Consider the following 23,864-nt stretch of genomic DNA (forward strand, 5'->3'; position numbering starts at 1 on the left):
TGTGCCAACCCATCTCCATTGCTACCGCTCGCAGCAGAGCTTGGTGGGAAGGGGCAGGGTGCAGCTCACAGCTGGAAGGCCAGAGGAAGAGGAAGGCCAGCCAGCCTCACCACGAGCCTGCATGTGACCTGCAAGGTGGCAGAGCCCCTCGTGAAAGCTGCCATTCTCCTACTCCTGAGACTTTGCTGAGCTTGGAAAAGTGCCATAGTGCTGTTTGTCCAGCTTTAAAAGCATGAAGTATTCCAGTGTGGTGGGGAGATGTCAGGGCCCTGCTCAGGCCAACAGCACCTGTGCCTCAGCCGCGGTCCCAGTGAGGCACTGGAGCATTGACCCATTTCTTGGCTTAAAACTGAAGCTGCTCCCAAATTCTGTCTGCCCTCCGTTGCCCAACTTTTTGCTGAATTCAGGGAGTCAAGCACAGATTTTGGAACTTATTTTAAAAAGAAAAAAAAAAACAACCCACAACCACCAAACACTCAATCCAGTCACAGCCACTATTAAGTACAGCATCCAGTTTGGGGTCTGCTGCTTCTCCTGGCCTTCTAGGAGTAACTGGAAGATATAACACCATTTTTTGCCCCTATTAGAAGGGCTTTTGTCTCTTTGGTGTGCCATCCTACCTTATATGCCATAAGAAACCAGTCAGATTTGATCATAAATGACATCAAATTTCAAATGTGGTAACAGACCAGTGTGCCACCAAACACCTCAGACTCTGCAGGGAAAGAATCTGAAATAATTTGGTGACCAGAAAAACGCTGCTGCCCTGAAACTGTGATACCGGGAAGAGAAAATCTACTCCAAAAAAATGAAGTACTGTGCATCTTCATGTGACCACCAATAAAACAGTCATGAAAACTTCTCTCTGGGGAAGAGGGAGAAAGAGAGAATAGCATAAGATGAGAGCAGAGCAAGTGAGTGATATGCAAGCAGAACTGGAAGGTGCAATACATATAGTTGTGTCTGAGAAGTTTGATGTCCTGTCAAGGCAATCAGCCATTTTACAAATTCGGGATCCTGCTGTGAGAACAGTTTCCTCTCCATGTGTTTTCTCAATGATGAGCTTTTCCAAGGCAAAAAAAAAACAAAAAAAAAAAAACAAACCCCCACAACAACAAAAAAAAAAACCACCAACTCATGCAGCCACAAGTAACTGTGACAGCATTACTAGGGAGGAAGAGCCATCTGCTCGTTAAGTAGAATGCAAACAACAAATGGTGTTATATATGTAAATAAATAGAAGATTTTGGGATGAAAATCTGGTCATTGAGCCCCATTTTTGGTAAAAGCTGTCTGTGCTCCCACTGGTTTGACCCACAGGGATGGGGAAAGTGTGAGAAACACGTACGAGTGCAGGCAGACTACATGAAACCACTCAGTCGCTAAAGGAGGTGGGATTTCAATTTGAATTTTTGGAAGGCCCTCAGGTTGTGTGGGAAGGGCAGCTGTGATGTTTTTCTTCTCTCTCTGGGGCAGACTTTGCTCAGAAGAATAGACATGATCTGTTTCTGCTTTCTTGAAAGCCTCTCAAGAGACATTGTTGAGAAACCCCAAGAGAAGTCAGACATAATTGCTTCCTTTTTCATAATCACTGTGGATTGCTTGTTTGAGGGCTTCCCACGGCTTGCCAGGTGGAATTAAGTAAAAGCACTTCCAGCTCAAGAAAAATGACACTTGAGCAAACATCATCCCTCGGTGTTAATTATTTGCTGCCATGAAAATCCTAAATTAAGCCCAATCTTCAACTTCCCCTGGAAGTGCTTCAAGAAGTTTCCTAGGATGCAAAGTGAGAGCAAATGCAAATCCCCACTGATGAGTCCTGCTGGCTGTGGTTGGGATCAGAAGCTTCCCATCAGCATAGCAATGAAGCCATTGAAAACATCTTTGATTTCAGGAAGAGCAGTGTGTTCTACCCGGGACCTATCAGGGAGTCACTTGTTGGTTTCCACTCACTCAGGTTTTGTAGTAGGGAAGATATTAATTTATCTTTGGTCTTTCCTTGGGCACCGAATGGAGTTCCTCTGTCCCTGTTCCTCTTGCTGGGGAGTCCCCATCTTCTCAAACTGTTGCTTCTCCCAGTTTTTGGCTGAGATTTTTCAGGTCTAATCATGCCATAGGGATGAAGTAGTGATTTGCCAACCAGGAGCACTTCGCTTTGTGCCAGGAGGGTGTCAGATTGCTCTGCTGCCAAAGAAAATAGAATAAATTATAAAAGCTGTGTGTGTGGCCTCAAGATAAAGCTGTGGTCATGAGTACTCTTTTGATGTATGATATTATGATATGAGCTGTGTTTGTGTAGGGCTAACGTTTGGATTTTGATTAAAAATTGACACACTGTGCTGGTATGTGAGGGTTCCTCTATTCTTCTGCTTGCAAGTCCAATGTCTCACAATGAGGCGTGTAACCCTGCTGCCTTACTACAACTCCTTCATTCCCATGAGTTTTGTTGTGTGAGTGACAGGCATGACGAAAGTATTAATAATGCTTTGTAACCACCTCCTAGCTCCACGGTGCAGTGCTAGTGAGAGTAATCATAATGCAGAAGTAGAGACCTGTATGTGACTGCAGGTTAGTACATGCTATTGAGCCGATGACACAAGCTCATTCCTAATTTGCCTGCTCAATATCAGTTTCCAAAATCCATATCAAAAAGTAATTGCAAAAAAGAGCGATTTCCAATACAGGAACTGGTGGTGACATTGATTAGGAAGACTTTTCATCTCTTCATTTTTAAAAGCAAGCTTTCCTTCTGTACCTACTAGCATGTATTTGCTCATAGCAAATAATGCTTCAAAAGAAGTAGCAGTCACTAGACCCAAATTTTTGGCAAGTTAATTGAAAGTTACTTTCAGCTACCTTTAATTACACTTCCCAGCCTTCTTCCTGACTTTTTCCCTTCTGTTCTTGTAATTTTTTGATACTGTTAGTATGATTCATATGTGGTTTAGGAAAAAGATGAATTTATCTAATAATATACCTATCTATACCATGTATTAATAAAAAGTGATGATTTTCTTATGAAGCAAGATTCTCAACTTACATTGGATGATATGAAAGCAAGCCTTTACAGGCATATGTTTTAAGGTTTATATAATGTTAAATTAAAAAAAAAAAAAAAAAAAAGGAAATAAAAGAAAATATTCTTTGGAAAAAAAAGCTTCTGAATACATGCTTCACAGGTAAAATAGAAGAACTTTAACAATAAAAATGAAGACCTGAGTCAATATTTCCCTATCATGAGGAAGTAGGTACATTTTGAATTTAGCTTACTTCTTGGTTATTTTTCCTGTTCCTTCTGAAACAAGGTGATGATAAAATAATTTGGTATGAATATTTTGGTATCTAAACTTTGATTTCCCAGCTGGCACTTATGTCACCTTTATATTCATTCCAAAGCATATGGGAACTGCTAGGTCATGGCCTGAACTGGTGATGGATCACCTGGTGAATGGATGTGGCCAGCCCTGGGAGCACAGGTGGAAGCAATTCACCTGAGTGATCAGAAGGGACCCAGGGTTCCCCCCCTCCCAACCTCATTTAAGGGCTGGCAGAGGTGAGGGCAGTGTGTTTCTTTAGAGATCTTTGGAGTGTTTGGTAAGCTCTGATTCTTAGAAGGTGAGTGATTCCTTCTTTAAATAAAGAAGATAAAGATTGTGACCTTTGCTGTTTTAAAGCAGCTGTATCTGCTATTGCCTTTCTCTAGGCAAAGTAATATGGTGTTCTAATAGTAACACTTCTAACAGTAACTAAAACACTGGTGAAAATAATAATTGGATTTACTGTACTAATCTCCAACAGTAAATAATCTGATGTTGTTAGGTCTTGTTTAAATATTCCGCGTGCCATAACTCTTAAGGCTCAGTGTTTACATTTCAGTCTATTAAATACATAGTTTAAACTCTCTGCTTGCTGAAATTGTACCTTGTGAAACAATTAATCGGACTCCAAGGCCAGATGCAGCTATTTTGCAGCACTTTTTGTGGCTTATTTGTGCTCACGAGAGAAAGGCTTTTGTTTTTGTTCTGGTACCAGCAAGAAGCAACATGGGAAGAGCGAGTTTTGTACGTTTATTTGTCTGTCTGTTTAGGAAGGGCATCCTGCAAAAGTTTTGTGAACTCTATATGCCAGTGCTGCATGTGCTCTTCCTACAGCAGGCAATCCACTTCTAGTATTTCTTTTTTTTTAAAGCAGTTTAAGAGAGGTAATCCTCAACCACTTTCATTGAAATGAAGCTGTTCAATAGCACATGGACCTCAGTGCCTGGGCTCCAATACAGGTGTAACTTCAGCATCCCTTGATTTCTTGGGGTTTTGTCTAATGACAAAAGTTCAAATGAAGGGAAACCAGAACTATGCAAACAGCCATAGTGCTAGGTGTTTTCAAAGTTAATCCAAGTGAAGAAATACCACTTGTAGTGGTATCCTAGGGAGGAGAATAGAATGCGTGAACTTATTCATGTGAACATTCCTAAGGAAAGGTCCACTTCTAAGGAAAAATACTGTTGAATGAAGCTCTGTCACCACCATGGTGTCCTGTTTGTTGAAGTGGGAGATCTGGGTACATAAATACTGCAGCTGTCTCCTGATCCTCCCGTGAGCCCAGGTGATGGAATATGTCCCCTCAGGGAACAAAGCAGTAGGAATTAGCCAGGTGCTGAGTGGCTGATAACATTAACATCCATCCTATATCGTACCTAATAAGGGGAAGCTGGTGGTGAATGGGATTTTCCTATGTATTTATGTGCAGGCAGAAAAAAGAAGGGGTCAGTGACACTGGGTTTCTTTTCTGGAGAGAGGAAGTGGTGAATTATTTGTGATTATACATGAAACAAAGAGAAGGTAGGAAAAGCAGTATTGATCTTGGCATGTAATGACACTGAGAAGAGACAGTGACATAAAATACTTCATGAGGCTAGGAAGGAGAGAAGGGAGGAAGGAGGCTTGATGGCACTTAAAAATATTTACATATTAAAAATAATTATTTTTTAAACAGTAATGTATTTTAAGCTTCATATTGAGAGGCTTTTGAGTAAAATAAGATTTTTCTGAGTAGCTGGCAGTTGTAAGCCTGACTTTGCCTCTATGCAGAGCTTTCTAATCTTCAGCCACTTGGGAGGTAAGAGCAAGTTGTTTGGGAGGCTGTGCTCTTCCCTGTGGCTTCTGCTTTTTTCCCCACTTATGCTTTGCTTCAGGGACTATTCTGTAATTTCTGTGCCAAACTGGAGAACGCAGGCATGCAGAATATTTCCAAGCTTGCTCGAAGAGGGGAGTCATGTTTCTGTGACTTGTACCTTTCTAATACTAAATGTTTTTTTTTCTGAAAAGCATTTCTGTGGCATACCAAATTGCAGCTTGTTTTATGATGATGTGATGCTGAAGAAAAGGGCGTTCTGGGATTGTTCAGGCAACAAGCACAAAGCTTTATGCCATGGCCACATAACAATTACAAGTGATTCCAGAGCGAGTTCATAGCTGTAGGACTTTGACATCCTGACTTGAATTTTGTAGGTTTTCGGCAGTTCACAGAGGAATAAAGGAAAGAAATCACCCTAGTCAAAGCACTGTGGTGTGGTGGGTGAACAAAGCAGTCAAACAGCATTTACTCCTGACTTGTGCCAGGTGGAGTGAGCGTGGCCCAGCTATTTCCCTGCAGCAGGAGGAAAATGATTTACTTGGGTATGTATTAGATAATGGCAAGGAAAAAAAAAATGAAGTAAGCTTCTTGCTGAAGCAAAAGGAGCCATGAGAACAAAGCAGCGATGTGTTGTCTGTCCCTTGCTGTATGTCACAGCCTATATGGTACACATTTTGGGGCCCCCTAAAATGCAGGCATCTTAGTAGCAGAGACTTAGGTAGCTGTACCTTAGACAGCTGGCTTCTGTGTGCTGAGATCCAGAATCAGTGTTGGCCAAGAAATAAGTTTTTCTTTGATGTTTCTCAGTCTGATTGTCTTTCTATTTATTTTTCCTTTCTCCCAGTGCTTTATCAGGTGCTTTGTTACCCAGTGGGTTGGTTTTTGTCCTGGGTTTTCTTGCTCCTGGAGATGCAGAGTGGCATGGGATTTGCCCATTGGCTCTGAGACATCGTCTGAGCCTAGGTCATGGAATTATACTGTATCCTGAGTTGGAAGGAACTCATAAGGATCATCAAGTCCAACTGCTGGCACTACACAGGACCACACAAAAATCAGACCATATGTCTGACAATGTTGTCCAGATGCCTCCTGAACCCCAGCAAGCTTGGGGTCCTGCCCACTGCTCTGGAGAGCCTGTTCAGTGCCCAACCACTCTCTGGTAAAGAACCTTATCCTAATATACAGCCTGACCCTCCCCCAGTGCAGCTTCATGCTGTTCCTTCAAGTTCTATTGCTGTCACCAACGAAAGATCAGTGCTGCTCCCCGTCATGAGGATGCTGTAAGCCTCAGGTTGGAAACAGCTTGTTTCTTCTCTGGGAGGATTCAAATAGCAGCTCAGATCCAAACCAGGAGGCCTGGACCTTCCACCTGGTCTAAATATGACCTCACAGGGCTGGGGTTGCAGCAGGCGGGTGGCTCAGGTGGGTGGCTGGGCTGCTCTTCTGTGATGGGCCAAGTTCGAACAGAGCAGGGCTGTGTGGCAAGGTGGTCTGTTTATTTTTGGGTATGTGACTGCTAGCCACTAGCAGGGTAAATATTTAATAGAAAAGAATGGAAAAAATAGGTTAATCCAAGTAGTTTAGGCAGGACTGTGTCACTAGAACGTAGGGGTAAGGATTTTTTTTTCCTTTGAAGCAATTTTATTTTCTTTAAATGAACTGGAGTCCTTGTTAGCTTTTGGGGTGTCACAGTTTGTTTTGCTGTTTTAAAAAGAGCTCCACTAGCTGATGGGTTGCCAGCACCCTCTCCAGAGCTCCCCTGCCTGATGATGTATGGGAAATGTCTTCATTTTGAAGTGGTGTTTTTAAACAAACTTCTTTCACCTGCGGCCAAGTTTAAGCCTTCAGATGTTTTCTTGCCCAGAGAAACGCTGCTGCTTTTGAATAAAAAAAAAAAAAGCTGACAACACTTCTCAAGAATCTATTCTGATGACTACTACTGAGCTGTGACCACTGAAGCTATCTGGGTCTTAGGTTATCTGTGATCGTGAAACATTGCTTTATTGGTAGGAGCTGCTTTGGGCAGGTGGGACAAAGCCATCATAGCCATCATAGAATGGCTTAGGTTGGAAGGGACCTTAGAGATCATCTAATTCCAACCCCCCTGCCATGGGTGGGGTGACCAGCCACTACATGAGGCTGACCAGGGCTTCATCCAGCCTGGCTTTGAATGCCTCCAGGGATGGGGCATCACAACACCCTGGGTAAGGTGTTTCAGTGACTGACCACACTGTGAGTAAAAATCTTCTTCTGAACATCTAACCTAAATCTCCCCTCCTTCAGTTTAAAGCCATTTCCCCTTGCCCTGTCACCACCAGAGCATGTAAGAAGTAGATTCTGCCTCCTGCTTATAAGCTCACTTCAAGTACTGGAAGGTCACAAGGAGGTCTTCCTGGAGCTTTCTCTTCTGAAAGCTAAACAAGTCCAACTCCTTCAAACTTTCTGTGTGAGAGAGGTGCTCCAGCCCTTTGATCACCTTCATGGACCTGCTTCTACAGTTCTGCATCCTTTTTGTGCTGTTGGCCTCAGGCTTGGACACAGTTCTCCAGGTGGAGCCTCATGGGGCAGAGTGGGGGGGACAGTCACCTTCCTCTCCCTGCTTGTCATCTTTCTTTTGTAGCCCAGGATATTGTTGGCCTTCTGGGCTGCAGGAGCATGCTGCGGGCTCATGTCCAGCTTTTCTTCCATCATGACCCCCCCCCAAATCCTTTTCTGTAGGTCTGTTCTCAATGAGTTGTTGTCCCAGTCTATATGCATATCTGAGATTGCCTTGACCCAAGTGCTTCACCTGGCCTTGTTAAAGTTCATTTGATTTTTGTGGGCCTCTGGATGGCATCTCTCCCTTCTATTGTGTCAGTTGTACAACTCATCTTGGTGTCATCGCCACTTGCTGAAGGTGTACTCATTTGTGTCATTAATAAAGACATTAAAGAGTACTGATTGCAAGAAGGAATGCTAGGATCACCACTCATCACTGGCCATTTACTGGATGTAAAGCCACTGACCACAACCCTCTGGCTGTGATCTTCAAACTGTTCCTTACTGTCCAAATAGTCTTGCCTTCAAATCCATCTCTCTCCAATTTAGAGATAAGAACGTGGTGTGGGACCACATCAAAGGCCTTGCACAAGTCAAAGTCAATGGCATCAGTTGCTCTTCCTTTGTGCACTGATGCCCTCACTCCATCACAGAAGGTCAGCACAATCTGCACTTGGTGGAGCTGTGATGGCTGTTTCAGATCATCTCCACATCTTGTATGTACGACCTTCCCAGGCAAAGGCGTGAGGCCCAGCAGCCTGTGGTTCCCCAGGTCTTCCTTTCTGCCTTTCTTAAAAATGGCAGTGATGTTTTCCTCTTTTCAGTCACCAGAAACTTGATCTGGCAGACACCATTTTTCAAATACGATAAAAAGTGGCTTGGCAGCTGCGTTAGTCAGTCCCTTTGGAACCTCAGGATACATGCCATCTACCCCATAGATTTGTATGCATTCCGCCTCATCTGCTGATCTTGAATTTGCTCTGCTCTTATACTGGGTGGGATTTTGCTCCTCCAATTCTTCGCTTAGAAGTTTAGGGACATGTGAGCTATGAGAATCTGGCCATGAAGACTGAGGCAAAGACCTTGTTAAGTATATCAGCCTTCTCCGTGTTCGAGGAGAAGAGCTCTCCCTTCCCATTTAGCAGAGGGGGGGTACGTTCTCCTTTGCCTGTCCCTTCTGCCTAATGTAGTTAAAGAATCCCTTCTTGTTTTTCACATCCATCACAGAGTTAAATTCTATCTGCATCTGGCTCTCCTGAATCCATCCCTGCACATGAGGATTTTAAAGCTGTGGGAATTTAAGAAGTGTTTTAGGTAGGTTTTTTTCAATGGAGATCTCATGATGGTGAATATAGTAAGGTCTAGTAGGTGTACGTGAATCCGTAGCTCAAAATCTTTGCATATCCTTAGCAGAAAGTGCCTTTTTAACCTACTGTTCCTAAAACACCTCTGTCCCTGGTAACTCCCTCTTCCTACCCCTAGGAACCTTCACTTCTGTTCACTCTTGTTGTGAGCTGAGACCCCATCCTGGCCCTAAGAAGTCTCTTCTGAAGTTCTGACATTTGAGACAGTTTCAGCTGTGGCAAACTGTCATTTTTCCAGGGAAATTGTGGCCTATTGGGCAGCTCCAGGATGATTTTCTACTGGAGCTGTCACCACAAAAACATCCCTTCTGTGTAGCTGAAGGAGTGCAGAGATGCTCACCAGCAAAGGATGCTGTCCCAGACTTGCGACTCATTCAATTTCTTGCTTTTTAGTTATTCTGTCCACTGCAAGTGAAGTTGCTGTGAATCATGGAAGTTGAATACACAGCCAGAAAGGAGATGTTACTCTCTAGCCTTTGTTTACCTTCTGATTTCTGTTGCCAAAATACCCTTCCTGGCAAAGCTAGCTAGCAATATTGATGTCATGTGATGCTTTTTTTGGTCCCTTTTGAAAGCAGCTGAGCTTGTCAAATAACTTTTCACATCTGGAGACTACTGAAGTCTTTCCAGTACTCAGTAACAAATAACAGTTTTGTGATAATACATAGTCCTGAGTATTGCTTGGAAATTGCATGTTCCAGATATTTTAATTACTAATTTGTGTGTCTGGGGAAAAAAAATGTTTGGATTCTGTGCAGCCAAGCACGGCGTGTAAATTCTGAATCAAAACAAATATTCTCCCTGGGACTATAAACTTTTGGCAGTTTACAAAGAAAAAGATTTAAATGGGGATTCATTCAGCTGCTCTATGGAGCGACTCAGATGTCTTGGATGTCACAAGGGTGCAGATTTAGCCATGCTCCATCCCCAGCAATAAACTATTATTGTCACTACTTGTTTGGTACAGCCCCCTGCTAAGCAAGGAGTAATGCAAAGTTCCCCATGCATGCTGTAAGTAGACTACTTAATTTTTTAAAAATTTTTTTAATTTTTTCTTTAAATTTTGGGACAGCAGTGGCAGCAGACTTTGGATTGGTAGGCAAAGATTAGATGGGGAAGCTGGGCCAGTGATGGGGATGAGTGGGATGGGGCAGCACCAGCTTTCCCCCCCCCAGCAGGGTGGGCCTCTCATTGGAATATGTATAAGAACTGCTGAATCATGGCCCGAACCTCTGATAAACCACCTGAGATGAGCAATGAGTCAGCCCTGGGAGCACAGGTGAAGGCAATTCAGCTGTGCTACTGGAAGGGGTTGGAGCCTGGCTGCACCTCTCCTAGACCCATTTAAGTGCTGGCTACCAGTGGGGAAAGATCTCTTTTGAAGATCGCTCCTCTTGGAGTCTTCTCAACGAGCCCAGAACAAGGGTAAGCTTTCCATCCATTCTTCTTTGGTGTGATAACTTCTTTAGCCTAACTTTCCTGTAATGTTTCTTAATTGTAACATCTGTATATTCATTGATTATACAGAGGACAACACAGTTTTAGAGTTGTAAAGTGACAGCTTTCAAAGTGATCTCTGGAGATCTGTTGCTCAAAGTAAACTCAAAGTTTTCTCCCTCTTCATACAGAATATATATATAGACAGTTTTGTGAAGATGACACGTAAGTCAAAACCACAGCTTTGTGGGTTGTTTGGTTTCTTCTCTCACGTTGCCAGAGATTTTCTGCTGCCACATCATTGTGTCTTTGAACAGAGGTGCCACAAGTCTTGGGGAGGATGCTGGTGGTGGTGATGGTTGGTACTTATGTTACCTGCAGGACTGCTCGAGGAGCTCTAAACAGCTTATGGGTGGAAATAGAAAATGCATGTGGTGATGCCTTGCTCATCAGCAACTACTGTTTTTATTATCAGGAAACATCAGCAGTAATTGACTTCTAGTTGTACTGATGAATGTTAATTTGAAGACTAGGTGTCCATATTGTAAGAGCTATTTCACAGAAAAAAACCTCATGGAACTAAAGAAAAATGGTGACTGGGGACAAAAAAGGATTTCTTCCTTGAAGAAGAGAGATGCACCAAGTCTTCAACTCTCCAAAATATTCCAATGCGCAGGAAGTGAAAAAATGCCCTGTCCCTGATAGATTCCTTGGCTGTCTTACCACTGTCTCTGCTGTAGGTAATTGCTTAACTTGCTTACCAGAGGAGGGGTATGCTCTTACTGAATTGCTTAATTTAATTTTAATTAATTGCTTAATTTCTCCTGCACAGATAACTAATTGGATTGCTGAAATCAGTTGTGGAGTCTCAGTCACTGCCATGTGCTTGGGAACCCTCCTGACATCCAACAAGACAGTCCATGGATAAATGGCTCTTAGTTTCCATCAGCAATTGGGACTAAGGGGCTCCTTTAAGGAGGAGGGGGTCCTGCACCACCCCTGTGAATGTGTGGGCTATCCTCAGGCCTTCTACAAGTAGATGAAGCATGAATCTTTTGTGAGGTTCCAAGTGGAATAATTGCATTTAAAGTACAACTGTGGCCAACTCTACTGACTGTCCCAAAACGTGTTAGGATTTGGGTGACGTGTGTAGGTTTTTATAAGGTGTTAGTGCAGAGCTGAGGCAGCCAGCAGCATGCTTGCCGCTCTTCTGCTTTACTCATCATGAAAAGAATTCAGTGCTGTTCCACTCGCAAAGCCTTGCTCTTGGGGCTACAGCTCGAGGACAGAGCTGGGTGGGAAACTGTTCAGCCAGCAAACTAAAAAGTATGTACTTTTGGTCAGCTAGAATAATTGTGTGTATTTCAGGTGGTTTTTTTTTTATTATTTTTATTTTTAAATTCCCCTTGTGGAATGAAGAAACCTGAAATTCCTTTGGGTTGACTCAGCTACTGGGACTATTTTAAGACGAAACGTTGCACTTAGTCAATATTGTTTGATTATGAGTCCTCCCTTTCCCCATCCCCCCTCTCCTTTTTGCTTATCAAACAGGTCTCCATAACATGTAGTGGTGACGAAGTCTAATTGTTTTTAATGCAGTCTTCCTGCACATTGAGCACTAAATCTTACTGGTGTTGGAGTGGGGACATAGCATTCACTTGTCACCAGCCAGGTATCCCTAAAGACCTCACTGCCCCGTTAATGCAGCACTATTAGTCCAGGAAGAGTCATGGGCTGGCCTCTGCTTTGGAAGGAGGTGATGAAACCTGAGATGAAGAAAGTCATGAAGTCAGTGCTCAAGTGCTGTGGTGTCATTTTAATCATATCCTCAGCATCAAAGTTCTGTCCTCAGATACTTATTTTTTTTTTAACAGAGATGTAAGTTGACCTTGGAGTTATGTTTTTGTCTATTGGGTTTGATTTTTTTCATTTTATTTTTTAACCTCACTGTTACGTCTTGCAGGTGAGAGCTGTCACAGTGGCACCCTAAAGGGGTGAATATCTTCTCCTGTGCTCCTTCTAGTATGCAGATGACCTGACCTGGATTTCTGCAGTGCTGGTAACACATCTGCATTTCCCTATGAAATAATGTCTTAGCAGGAGGGGCGAGACACAGTGAACACTTTTATTAATCCAGTAACCATCCTAAAGAGTGATAATATTGTTTTCATATCACTTGTGCCAACTTCTAAAGACCTTCTCAATGTAAATGAGAGAGCAGTGAGTACATAGTTTGTAGTGTGCTTGTACTTCTGTTAGAGTACCAACGTCATGAGAGTTTAGTGAGTGGTGGCTCCTTGCAGGCACTGAAAGGCAATCTGATGACCCACTGTGCAGCACAGGGGTTACATCTCTGTTTTCCCCTCCCCAACTTATTTTCCTGCAAGCACTTTGAGTTGTGCTGAGCCAGCCTGCCTTGCACAGGGAATGTACTTCCCTTTGGGTCTGGCACTCCTCTCACTCCACAACCCTTTTCCCTTTTTATTACCTTTTCTGGAATCAACAAGTAATTCTATTCCAGAAATAGCACTGTTTTTTTTAATACGTAAGCAGGCTCATTCAGTTTAAGTCAGATGGAAGTTTTAATGCTGTTGACTATGAGGTGGATATATAAAACAGAGCACAGAACATAAATGTGTTTATCTTGAAATTGCAGAAGGTCCCCAGGGCTTCTAAAAGTGGCTCTGCAGGAATGTCCCAAATCATAAAATGGGAAAAATATTCCAGATATTCAGTAACTTCACCTACTATGTGTCAGTACTGAAACTGTGTTTCAGTGTTGGCCCTCACTGAATCGTCGGGCCATACTGCATTTACCACTAGGTTCCCCCCCTACCAAGATGCAGCCAGATGTCAGACCCCAAAAGAGTCACTCTGCTTATGGAAACAGGAAATACACACAGCAAAGCATTGCAAGATACGGGGATACCAACAGGCTGTGCTAGGTAAAGCCACTGTTCGTTTTCTATTGGAATGATCCACTTTTAGCTGCCTATAAATTTACTGAACTTAGACTGGATGTTTTCCCCTTAGCCTTGGGCTGAGTTATGTTTCTGAAGGGTTTTATCTTGTGAGGGAGGAAAAAAGCTAAAGAGCAGCAATCCTGCCTGCCATCAGCTGTGTAGCAGAATGGCTCAACCACCAGGCATCCCAGGATTCTGTGACTTGACCAATTCCTTGCTGCCTGACACAGTCAGCTGTTCTCATGCCTTCTTGTCTTCTGCCTTTAGCTGGAGCTTCTGCGTTTGCAAGAAGCTGAATCCAAAGGTCATATGTGAGTCTTCTACATAGAAAAGTCTATATATTCTGCTCAGAGTAGAAAAAATGAGTAGCCTTCTATGGAGATGATATTTAACAGCGGTTACTTCTCTTGATATTTATTCCAGGGCAGCCACCTGGCAGAAGAATGGGACCTCACTGCTTGGACGTGGGATGTTTGCAGGAACATTCCTCCCAAATAAAAAGTTACAATGAAGAGTTTGAAGCTGTTGGTTGGATGCAGTCAGGTGGGGCTTAAATCACACAGCACAAATCATTTGTAAGTACAAAACTCTGCAAAGATCGTGGTTTGTTTCCAGGTATGCAGCACTGCTGAGGCTCTGTGGACACTAAATCATATTAAAATGTGAGTGCAGAGGGGCTGGCAAGACTGATGGCATTAAGTGCATGTCCCTATGCAAGTGCGCTTTGATTTTTAATTAAAACAAGAGGCTTTTAGACTTTGAGAGTACCTCAGGTGCACATAAGCTACTTCTGAAAAACATGAAGCTGTGAGAGGCAGCAGAGCAGTGGTGCTACAAGTGATGTAGATCTGGAAGTTCTTCCACCAAAAGATACTGCAAGCATCAACTCAAAAATCCTGCAAGTACCACTCAGTAACACTAACAGCTTTTGCTGTGTGACCAATAGTGTCAGCAGCACTGGGGCATTTTGCATTTTGATCCCTTCTGCCTAACATACACCTTTATGGCAACCAGGAGAAGGACTTTTGCAATGCCCTTTTTATAAGCTTCACATAAAACAGTTGTTACTCAGCACGTGCATCTTCCAGTGTAGGGTCACCCGATCTGTGGTTTCTTGCATTTCAAACAGGTATGTGATATTTTGTTATGGTGTAAATACAAGTGTATATATAATAAAATATGGGGAGAGTCCATTTACAAGTAGGATACCTGCTAAAGCACTGAAGTCAATTTGGAGTCAGCTCTGTAAATACAAGATTGTATTTAATGGGCCCTGATCTTGCTGGAGAGTGGGATGAAGAGGTTTTATCCCCCTGGGTTCTACCACCTTAATTTTTTTCTTAATATATGGAGAAACAGATTCTTGATCTGCATGGTAAATGGTGACTTCGAATAGTGAATCTCTGCTGTCCTTTTCCTTTAAAAAAACAGCACTAACTTTTCTCTGATGAACAAGACTGTCCATGTGCTTACCTAGCTGTTCTGTGGCTCTGACATGGGAAACTGGTGATGCGTTAAGTGCTCAAATGCAGAACAAATCCGCCAGAGGAAAAATATTAATTTATATTAAGCACATCTGGTTTTGTTGCTTTTGCTCAATGCGCTGAGCTGGTCCGCACTGCAAATGCTCCCATAGCAAAAGGTGCCTCTTGTTGCATTTGTGTATGCATCTTTAAGAGAAAGCATAAGAAAAAAAAAAAGTCATGAATATAGCTTTGGGCTTGAAGTGAAAATCAGACAATGCTGGCAGATTGTGACAAATATATACCCATATTATAGCAAGAGTCAATGTGCTAAGAACTCACAGGCTGATGCTGATATTAACAGCTCTGTTGGGAAGTTTCATTGTTAAAAATGCTGCAGAAATCCAAATTAAGATTAGGAAGCTACAGGAGTTCTGTGGGAGTGCAGGTTTTGCTGAAAGAAAATAAAGTGTTAATCCCAAAGATCAAAAATATTGCTACAAAGATGGAAAAGTTAAAAACAAACAAACAAACACCAACAAACTTCATTAATCATCAGGTGATGGATGCCACAGGGCAGTAGCCAGCCTCATCTTGTCAAATATTCTTGACGTGGTGGTTGAAATTCATTTTGTGTTTTAGGAAAGTCGTAGGTTGAGCGCTAAGTAATACAGCAATAATAATAACCAACAGTGGATTTAATGACAGCACTGCCCCACAGTTGGGCTGCAAACAGCCTCATTGATGAAGGGCCCTCAGGACCTGACTTTAGAGAGACATTTTTGACATCTCAAGTGATTTCCTAGCTGTTTGTGCTGGAGTTGTCATCTCTAGCGTTACGCTCAAAGGCAGCGGATTAGCAGAACTGAGAAAGGCAAAGATGGATTACTCCTGAAAGCAGATTCCCCCAGACAGCCCAGCCATAACACAGCCAGCTTTTGGAGCCAACCGGATATAAACTTGGAGTGGTGCTCAGAAGAGCAGCCCTTCGCCTGGTGTCATTTTCCCAAGATAACCATCAGTTGTCGGGCTAAGCACGCTGCTTTTATTTTGGCACTTGAGAATGACAGCAAGGAGCAGAAAGCCTTTTAGATTTGTCACAGATGAGATGCTGAGCATTTTACAGAGACATGTTGGTCTCCAAATAGATCTTGAGTGGCTTAATATATTTGTAGAGGCTGCTGGCAGCTGTGCTGTGTGTCTGGAAGTGCCTCCAGCCTCAGGCTGTGTGACTGTGAAGTGGGGGCCTGAGGCTGCTTCCCTGAAAAGATCCCAAAGCCTTCAGTCTGTCCTGTCTCCTGTGTGATGGATGTACTTGTGTAAGCAAGGAGACCACAGAATCATGGAACGGCAGGCTGTGGAAGGCACCTTAATGCCCGTCCAGTCCCAACCCCTGCCATGGGCTGGTTGCCCCCCACTGTGTCTTGAACATCACTGTGCAATGAGAGGACAAAAATCTACAGTTATGTTTTAAGCAGAAGTCATGAGTTTTTGGTCTGTAGCTGCTTGATTTTCTTATTAAGAAACTATGTGGTGGGTTCATAGTAGCTCATGTCAGAGCAGGGAGTCCCTCTCCTATAAGAACTGCACTGTCTGGGAGGCAAAGAGCCCTTCTGATAAAGCAGGATGGAAAATGGCTCAGAGCTCATCTGGAACCCCCCTGGTTAGCTGTGAGTTCTCAGCACGGTGAAGCATTACAGGAAGTTGGAATCAGGTCACTCGTGTCATTTCCCGTCACCAACCTTGGAGCAGCTGCTTTATCAAGAGCTTAATTCTTCTTAATACGATTCTTTCTTTCTGAAGAGTGAGCCTGGCATCTGTAACTGTTAATCTGAAATATTTCCTTGTGTCAGACCCCATTTCACAGTACTAATGCCAGTAGTAATAACAATAATAATTCCTTATTTCTCATGCTGGGGAAATGTATCTGTATGTCAGCTCGCTTTATAGAGGATCGTTTGCTTCTCTTTCAAAAAAAAACAAAAAAAAAAAACTTAAAGGTAATCGCAAAGACCTTCCTACCATGAGAAGTCTTGTGGCAGGAAAATGTATATACTTGGGTTTGAAGTCCTACAGATCCTGAAGTCTTTCTCTTTGGTAGAGTAACTCCATGCACATGTGCTGCCTCCCAAGGAACCAGGGGTGTTTCTGACTTATCTGCTAGCAGCCCAAGTGAGGGCCGTGAGGAGCTGAAATGCTCTGCAGGTTGTTGGAGGTGCTCAAGGCCAGGCAGGATGGGGCCATGGGCAGCCTGGCCTGGTGGGAGCAACCAGCCCACAGCAGGGGTTGGCAATGGGTGGCTTTAAGGTTCCTTCCAAGCCATTCTATGACTCTGTGCTTCCTTGCAAGGTGAAGGGATTTTTGTTATTAATTCTATCATTGTTTTCATTTTTTATTATGCATCTTAAAATATACATTTATGGAAAAAGACATACAGTTCAGAAAATTCTGTGCTTTTTATGTGCCATTCATTTTTCTGCCCATCCAAAATTTTGCAGATGCTTGTGTGTAGCACAAGACTACAGCCTCATTAGCCACAGCTGGAAGGAGGGAACCCTTTCTGGGGCAGCACAGGACAACCCACAGGAATGCAGGTGTACGTGCTCAGAGTGTCTAAGTATGGGTGATGGATTTCTGCAGAATGGAACTGTGAGCAGATTAAGTGTGATAGCCCGAATCCTGCATTTTGATGACCTGGATGGCTTCCTCTGGCCCAAGGCTGCCTGGGAGCAGCAGTATTGCTGGAAGTGTGATGGTTTGCCTTTAGCAGAAGAAACATCCACGCAGCCCTATGGAAATGCCTGAGCAGCATCAGCCGGAACACAGGCAGCAGAATTTTTCACTATTGAAATAGATAACCATGAAGTTTAGTTTGTTTTATATATATTATTTTCCTTTTTGTGTAGGTGAAATGCAAAAACTGCTGTCCCCTCAAGCAGCTGGGCCACGGAGCCAGCAGAGGCTGCGGGGTGGGGATAAAAACCATTGATCTCATGCATCCAGGCTGCAGCTCAGTGTCCTGTCAGAGCTCACCGAGGGCTGCTGGCACGGCCACGGTGGGGAAATTACAGCTGTGGGCTGAGTAATGTCTGAGATCTGACCGTGTCGGGGGGCTGGGCGTGACAAATGAAGGAGCTGATCCTTCCTGTTCGATAGCTGGTGTGCTCACATTGCTGTGTGCTGACTGCTGCTGCCAAGGGGCTGTGCTGCTGCCCGCAGCAAGGAGCAGGGGATGCGGGGTAGCACGAACCCAAACTCTTCCATGGGATTAGGCTCCAGCACTGCATCCCCAGCCCTGCACCCCCACAGCATCCCTGGCCCCTACCTGGGCTCTTCCGGGAAGGTTGGAGGGCTGGAGCCAAGCAGGAGGCCTGGCCTTTGGCTCATGCTGTGAGCGATCTCGGTGCTTTTTGGAAGCTGTCTGTCTGTCGGTAGCACAGGAGTGGCTGGGTGCCAGGCTGCTTCCTGGCAGGGGCTGGGATGGGGCAGCGTTGGGTGGCGGGGAGGGATGCAGTGCTACAGAGGCTCATGGTGAAATTGCTGATGGATTTGATCTCTGCTCTTGATATCATCTGCAAATATCTAATCTAGATGTATGTGTGTATAGTCCTTATAGTCCAAAGTAGATCACTGTATGTGCTTCCTCTTCTGCAGCTCCAAAGCAGTCAGAGCTGCCTGGGATAGTGGTACTGACCATGCACTACTACTGAAACTGAGATCACAAAAAGACCTGCTTTACTGCCCTGTCCTTCTTTAACTGAAGCAATGCTGATTTGGGACCAGAACTGCAGAGGTGAGCCTGTCAGCCTGTGGTGGCAATGGCAAGGCCTTAGCCATTGCCATAATTGGCAGTAAATATGTACTTACACTTAATTCTTAGCATGCTGTGTGTCTTCTGCATCCACAGGTAAAGGAAAATAGGACCTTTCCTACAACATTCGCATTTACGTCCATCTCTGATTAAAACTGCCTTATGGCTTCTCTGTGCATCACAGTTATCCCAGCATTTATCAGGTTCCTGCTTTCTCTGTGAGGCCAGTTGTGTAGGCAGCGCAGGAACCCCGCACGGAGCAGTGCTTACAGCATAACCCTGACAAGCTCTGGCTGACAGCAGCACCGTGTAACTTTGGTGTCTGCTGAGGCGCTTCTCTTCCCCGTTCCTCGGCAGCAGTTACTTTTGCCAAGTCTTTGAGGTGCTCCTGCTCTCCTAAACACCCTCCTCCACAGTATGAGAAGGCTCGGTTTGTCTGTCGGTCCATCTGTCCGTCTGTCGGTCCGCCTGTCTCTACCCCGCGCAGCACGGCGGATCTCGGCACCAGATGGCGCTCGCTGCCTTCCCATGAGCCGAACGCGCTCAACTTTTCCAGTCCCTTTCCTTCCCCCCCTCTCCTCCCCGCAGCGACTCAAGCCCCCCGCCCGGCCCGACCCAGGGATGCTCCGGGCTATGGATGGGACCCAGGAGCCACTGAGGCCCCGGGGCGGGCATATACCGCGCGTGAAGGCTGCGGGAACAAACCCAAACGTGGGGAAACAGCCCCCGGCCACAGCTCATTAACAGGGAGGCCGCTAATTGCCTTCCCCGCTGATCTCAGGCTCATCGTGCGCAGCCGCTCTCCCCGCACTCCGGGGCTGCCCGCAGCCGTGGCCCCGCGTTCCGTGATGGGCTGCGCTCCCTGATGGGCTCCGCTCCCTGCGGCGTGGGGTGGGACACGGGGAGCCCCGGTGGGACGCGGGGTGTCCGTCGTGAGGGACGTGGGTGCCCGCGAGGGGTGGGCTGGGGGTACCCGGAGGGAAGTGGGGGCCGAGGGGAAGGATGCGTGCCGATCTCGGGGAGGGATGGAGGTACCCCGTGGTGATCGGGGGACGCTATGGGGTCGGGCGTGGGATGAGGGTGGCCGGGGTGCCGAGGGGGGACCGGGGTGCCGAGGGGAAGGGCTGCGGGCGCGGTGCCGGGTACCCGAGAGGAGTCGAGGGGGTGCCGGGAGGGCGGTGCCGGGGCTCCACGTGGCTCATTAGCGGGCGGCGATTTAATATTTATGAAGTGTTCTTGTTTGAATCCCAAGTCTTCGGCTCCAGTTACAAGGAGCTGCGTCACCCCGCGATCACATGGTAATTGTTGCTATTTCCAGGATCCCAGCCTCGCGGAGTGGCACAAAAAGCTTTTTCCCTTTTTCTCCGCTTTTTTTCGGGCCCCCCTTCTTCTCCCTCCGCCTCTCCCTGCCGCTCCCCGCCCGGTGCCGGGCGATGCGGGGCCGGCGGCCGTGAGCGGGGCGGGCAGAGCCGCCCCCGTGCCCCCTCCATGCGAGCGGCGCGGCCCCAACATGAGCGAGCTGGAAGGGGACTTCACCAAGCTGCTGCTGCTCAAGGAAGAGCGCATCAGGGAGCTGGAGCGGCGCCTGGGCGAGAAGGACGAAGAGATTCAGGAGCTCCGCCGCCGCCTGCACAAATGCCACTCGGTGCTGCCGGCCCCCAGCCCGCACATCGGGCCTCGCACCACGCGGGCGCAGGGCATCTCGGCCGAGCCGCAGACCTACCGCTCCTTTCACGACCTCCGCCAGGCCTTCCGCAAGTTCACCAAGACCGAGAGGTAGGGCGGGGGTGCGGGACCCCTCGGGGCTGGGGGAGAACTTTGGCTCCCGCGGGCGCTGCCGCCCCGACCCCGTTCCTCGCCCTCCGTCCGCTCCCAGACGCGCCCCGCACCCACGAGGAGGCTTTTTGGGGAGGGCGGGGAAGGGTCGGGTTGAGCGTCGCGGTGCGGTGGGAAAAAGGGGAAGCGGCGCCCGACCGCATCCCCGGGGACGTGCGGGAAAGTTGCGGGCGGAGCGCGGCCCTTCCTGCGAGCATCCCCGGCCCCGTCTCCGCGTCTCCGAAGTCCGCTCGGCGCAGCCGGGGCAGCGCGCACCTCCTCGGCACAGAGCGCACCTTGCCGCCGTGCCCCCGCTGCGCGCCAGCGAGTGGGGAGGAGAGCTGTCCCCCGGCTCACCGTACTTCTTTAAAGACGCATCAGGAGCGGTTGGTTCGGTATTTTTGTTTTTTGTTTTTCGAGCTGTGTGAGAAGAGTGAATAAAACCGAGCAAAGCACTCTGTTCACCTCCGCCCTGCCTAAGCGCATCCCTTCTCACCCTCTGCTCGAGGCACAGACCCTGCCCCACTGCAGACAGGGATTCTCTTTCCCCCTTCCCTTCGCTCTCCCCAGACCCAACCCCTGCATCGGGCCATGCAGCACCCACAGCCCCCGCCCCGCTTGAGACATTTCCCTGCAGTGCCCCTGGGTTGGCACCCCCATCCCCAGCACGCCCGGCACCACACTGGACACCCGTGCACACAGAACCAACCCCACCACCGTGGGATGGCATTTGGGTTAAAAGCTTAAAGTGAAATTAGTGAAAAGGAAGGTCTGCTTCGTTCCTCTCCCATCTCATTACCACGGTGCGATGCTGCGTGTGCCCCCGTGTGCCCCAACCTGCCCTCATCTTCCATTCCTCCTGCCTGGCTCAGATCTGCGGGAGCTTTGAGAAGCACAAAATATGCTGCTAAAACCCATAAGTGCTCTCCTGTCCCCACCCCAACGCGGTGTCTGGAGCCACCTCCTCCATTTGGGCAGTGACCGCAGAGTGGTGCCAGCAGAAACCTTCTCACCCTGGCCTGGCATCGGCCTCCAAGTGCTTTGTAATGTCTGAAGATAAACACAGATTGATCTGCGGTGTGATAAATTCTATTTATGGCGAGACGGTCTGCAGCGCATACCGGTGTTTGAAACTCCCAAGAAGTTAGAACTGGTAAATGGGACACAGAAACTCCAAAAAGTGGGTAAATCCCAGCTGGAAGCAGGAAGCTGGGTCTGTGTGTTTGCAGCCACAGCATCATGCCCTGCAGCCTGTCCCTATAATGTGCTACAGACGTGGGCTGAAGGGGGGCAGTGAGAACAGAAGGTGCTGAAAGAGGGGCTGTCTTTTGTCCGGGTGCTCTCATGCTGTTATTCCCCCCAAGCACTTATTTGCCTGGGCTTTATTGGAAGAAGGGAGAGCGTTTCTATGACCATGAGTACAGGACAATTCTGATAACAATCAGAGCTGTGCCTGTTTTCCAGAATACAGCTCTTTCCTGTTGTTTTCTTGCTGCATTATTGCTCAGAGAGATGTGCGTAGAGAGAGGAGACCCCTGTGAATGATTCTGCCTGTGTGAATGTGCTGAGTTCTTGCATCACACCAAGCCAGCTGTTGGCATGAGCTGGGGGTGAGGAGGGAACCCTAGCAGCAATGCCCTGGGCACGAGTGCTGGACAAAGCTGCAGGTGTGCTGGGGGCAGTGGGGGAGCTGCCCACTCCTGGCAGTGAGGCACCCCTGGGAACCCAGGGCTGCTCCTCTGTGTGCTCAGCACCTGGAGATGCTTTGTGCTGCGTGAAAAATGGGTGCGAGTTCTAAACTGTCCTCTGGGTAAATGCCTCAAAATGTACTCTCTAATTCGGAGCTTACTGATTCCAGCTTACTGCTGCTTGTTGCAGCTGATAAGCCCTATCTGAACCAGTGCTGTGCTGCTTTGGGAGCTGCTACATATTTGGAAGCAGCCAATAAACCCCTGCACACGGGAACATGCGTGCCAAGGCTGCGGCACTGCTGTGCACGTGGCCGTGCTCCAGGTGTGCGGCCGCATCCTTGGGTTGAACGGTGCTGTCTGTCTGTCCTTCTGTGTCAGGTCACGTCAGGGCATCTCTGAAGGGAGCCCTGCCTGCTCTTCCACTCACACTTGCTGCGCTTGCAAACTTTGAACTCAGCTTTTGGACTTTTTCCTTCTTGTTTTGGGAATTATCTTCATTTCAGGATGCGTTTGCCACAAGATGGCAGTGGGGACCATGGTTTTGTGTCAGAAGCTGGGACTTGGTGAGCTCTCGGCCCGTCAGCCCTCACACAGCCCTCGTGCTGGGTCTGTTCTTGGTGTGATCCTGTAGGAATCTCTCGCTTCTGCCCCTTTCTCCTTTCCTGCAGGTGTTGGACAGTGTGCTGCTGCCAGAGCACATCTCCCACCATGCAGGGAGGTTGAGTGGGTCCTCTTGGCAGCAGCATGCGGTGAGCTGGAGCTTGGTGGTGGCTGTGGCACGATCAGCTCCTTTCACGGATGGTAATGTCGAGGTCAGCAGGGAGCGACCACATGGCAGGGGAAAAGTCAGACAGCTCAGAACCAGCAGCACTAGGGCTGTCCCACAGCACTGAGGTTGCTCCTGTAATTGGAGTATCCTCCCTTTACTGTGCAGCAGTGGAGGTGAGGAATTGCAGTGCATGTTTAATGTAAACCACCCAGAAATGCCTCTTTTCCCCTCATTTATCCATTGCCAATCTGCTTCCATTCAGAGTGCTGTGGCAGCACATTCCTGGGATATTTCAGCACCGGTTGATTGGCAGGGAAGGATTTTATTTGATTAATCTGAAGGAATTTTATTGGATTCAATGATATCAGCATACATCTAGTGAGAGCTGATGCTCCAGGCACTCCTGTTGCTTTCAGTATCCTTATCTCATCGTTGTCCCAAAGAGAGGAAAATCCAAAGGGGGAGAGTTTGACCAAGCATCGTTTAACCTGCAGACAATCAGATAGCATTGCAAAGGAGCAGCAGGGGTTGGAGCTGGGCTTTGGGCAGCATTCCCTTGGACTGACAGCATGCCAAGTGTTGGGGTGGCACATCCATCCAGGGGGATTTGGTGGCACATCCATCCAGGGGGATTTGGTGGCACATCCATCCAGGGGGTTTAACGGCACGAGGCATCAGGTCCCCAGGGATGCCTGGGGTCACAGAGAGAGGCGGAAGAGTTTGAGAGGGAGAAGGAGAAGCAAGTGTTCACAGCTAATCGATAGAAACTATTTCCTGTCGTTTAATTTTTAATGGGCTTCGAGCTACTGCTTCCCGTCAGCGAAGGGAGGGGTAGGGCAGGGTGGCCAAATAGAAAGTCATGGAGCCCTGTGTTTTGATT

The 23,864-nt window shown here is 46.9% G+C and overlaps 1 protein-coding gene and 1 long non-coding RNA gene across 2 annotated transcripts in view; both read left to right on the top strand.

The window, feature by feature from the left end:
• Nucleotides 1–10,900: 10,900 nt before the first annotated feature.
• Nucleotides 10,901–14,208, top strand: LOC149916977 (uncharacterized). The gene is made up of 4 exons (XR_016468627.1): nt 10,901–11,212; nt 11,305–11,798; nt 12,436–12,531; nt 13,859–14,208. It is a non-coding gene; the product is annotated as an uncharacterized LOC149916977 (long non-coding RNA).
• Nucleotides 14,209–19,584: 5,376 nt separating this feature from the next.
• PRKG1 (protein kinase cGMP-dependent 1) overlaps nt 19,585–23,864 on the top strand; it is a 395,197-nt gene continuing 390,917 nt past the window's right edge. Inside the window, exon 1 of the mRNA XM_090144719.1 lies at nt 19,585–20,485. Coding sequence (XP_090000845.1) covers nt 19,935–20,485 — 551 coding nt within the window. The 5' untranslated portion in view covers nt 19,585–19,934. The remainder of the gene's footprint in view (nt 20,486–23,864) is intronic.

The sequence above is a fragment of the Phasianus colchicus genome, chromosome 8 (genome assembly GCF_987193195.1).
Source record: "Phasianus colchicus chromosome 8, bPhaCol1.hap1.1, whole genome shotgun sequence".
Lineage (NCBI taxonomy): Eukaryota > Metazoa > Chordata > Aves > Galliformes > Phasianidae > Phasianus > Phasianus colchicus.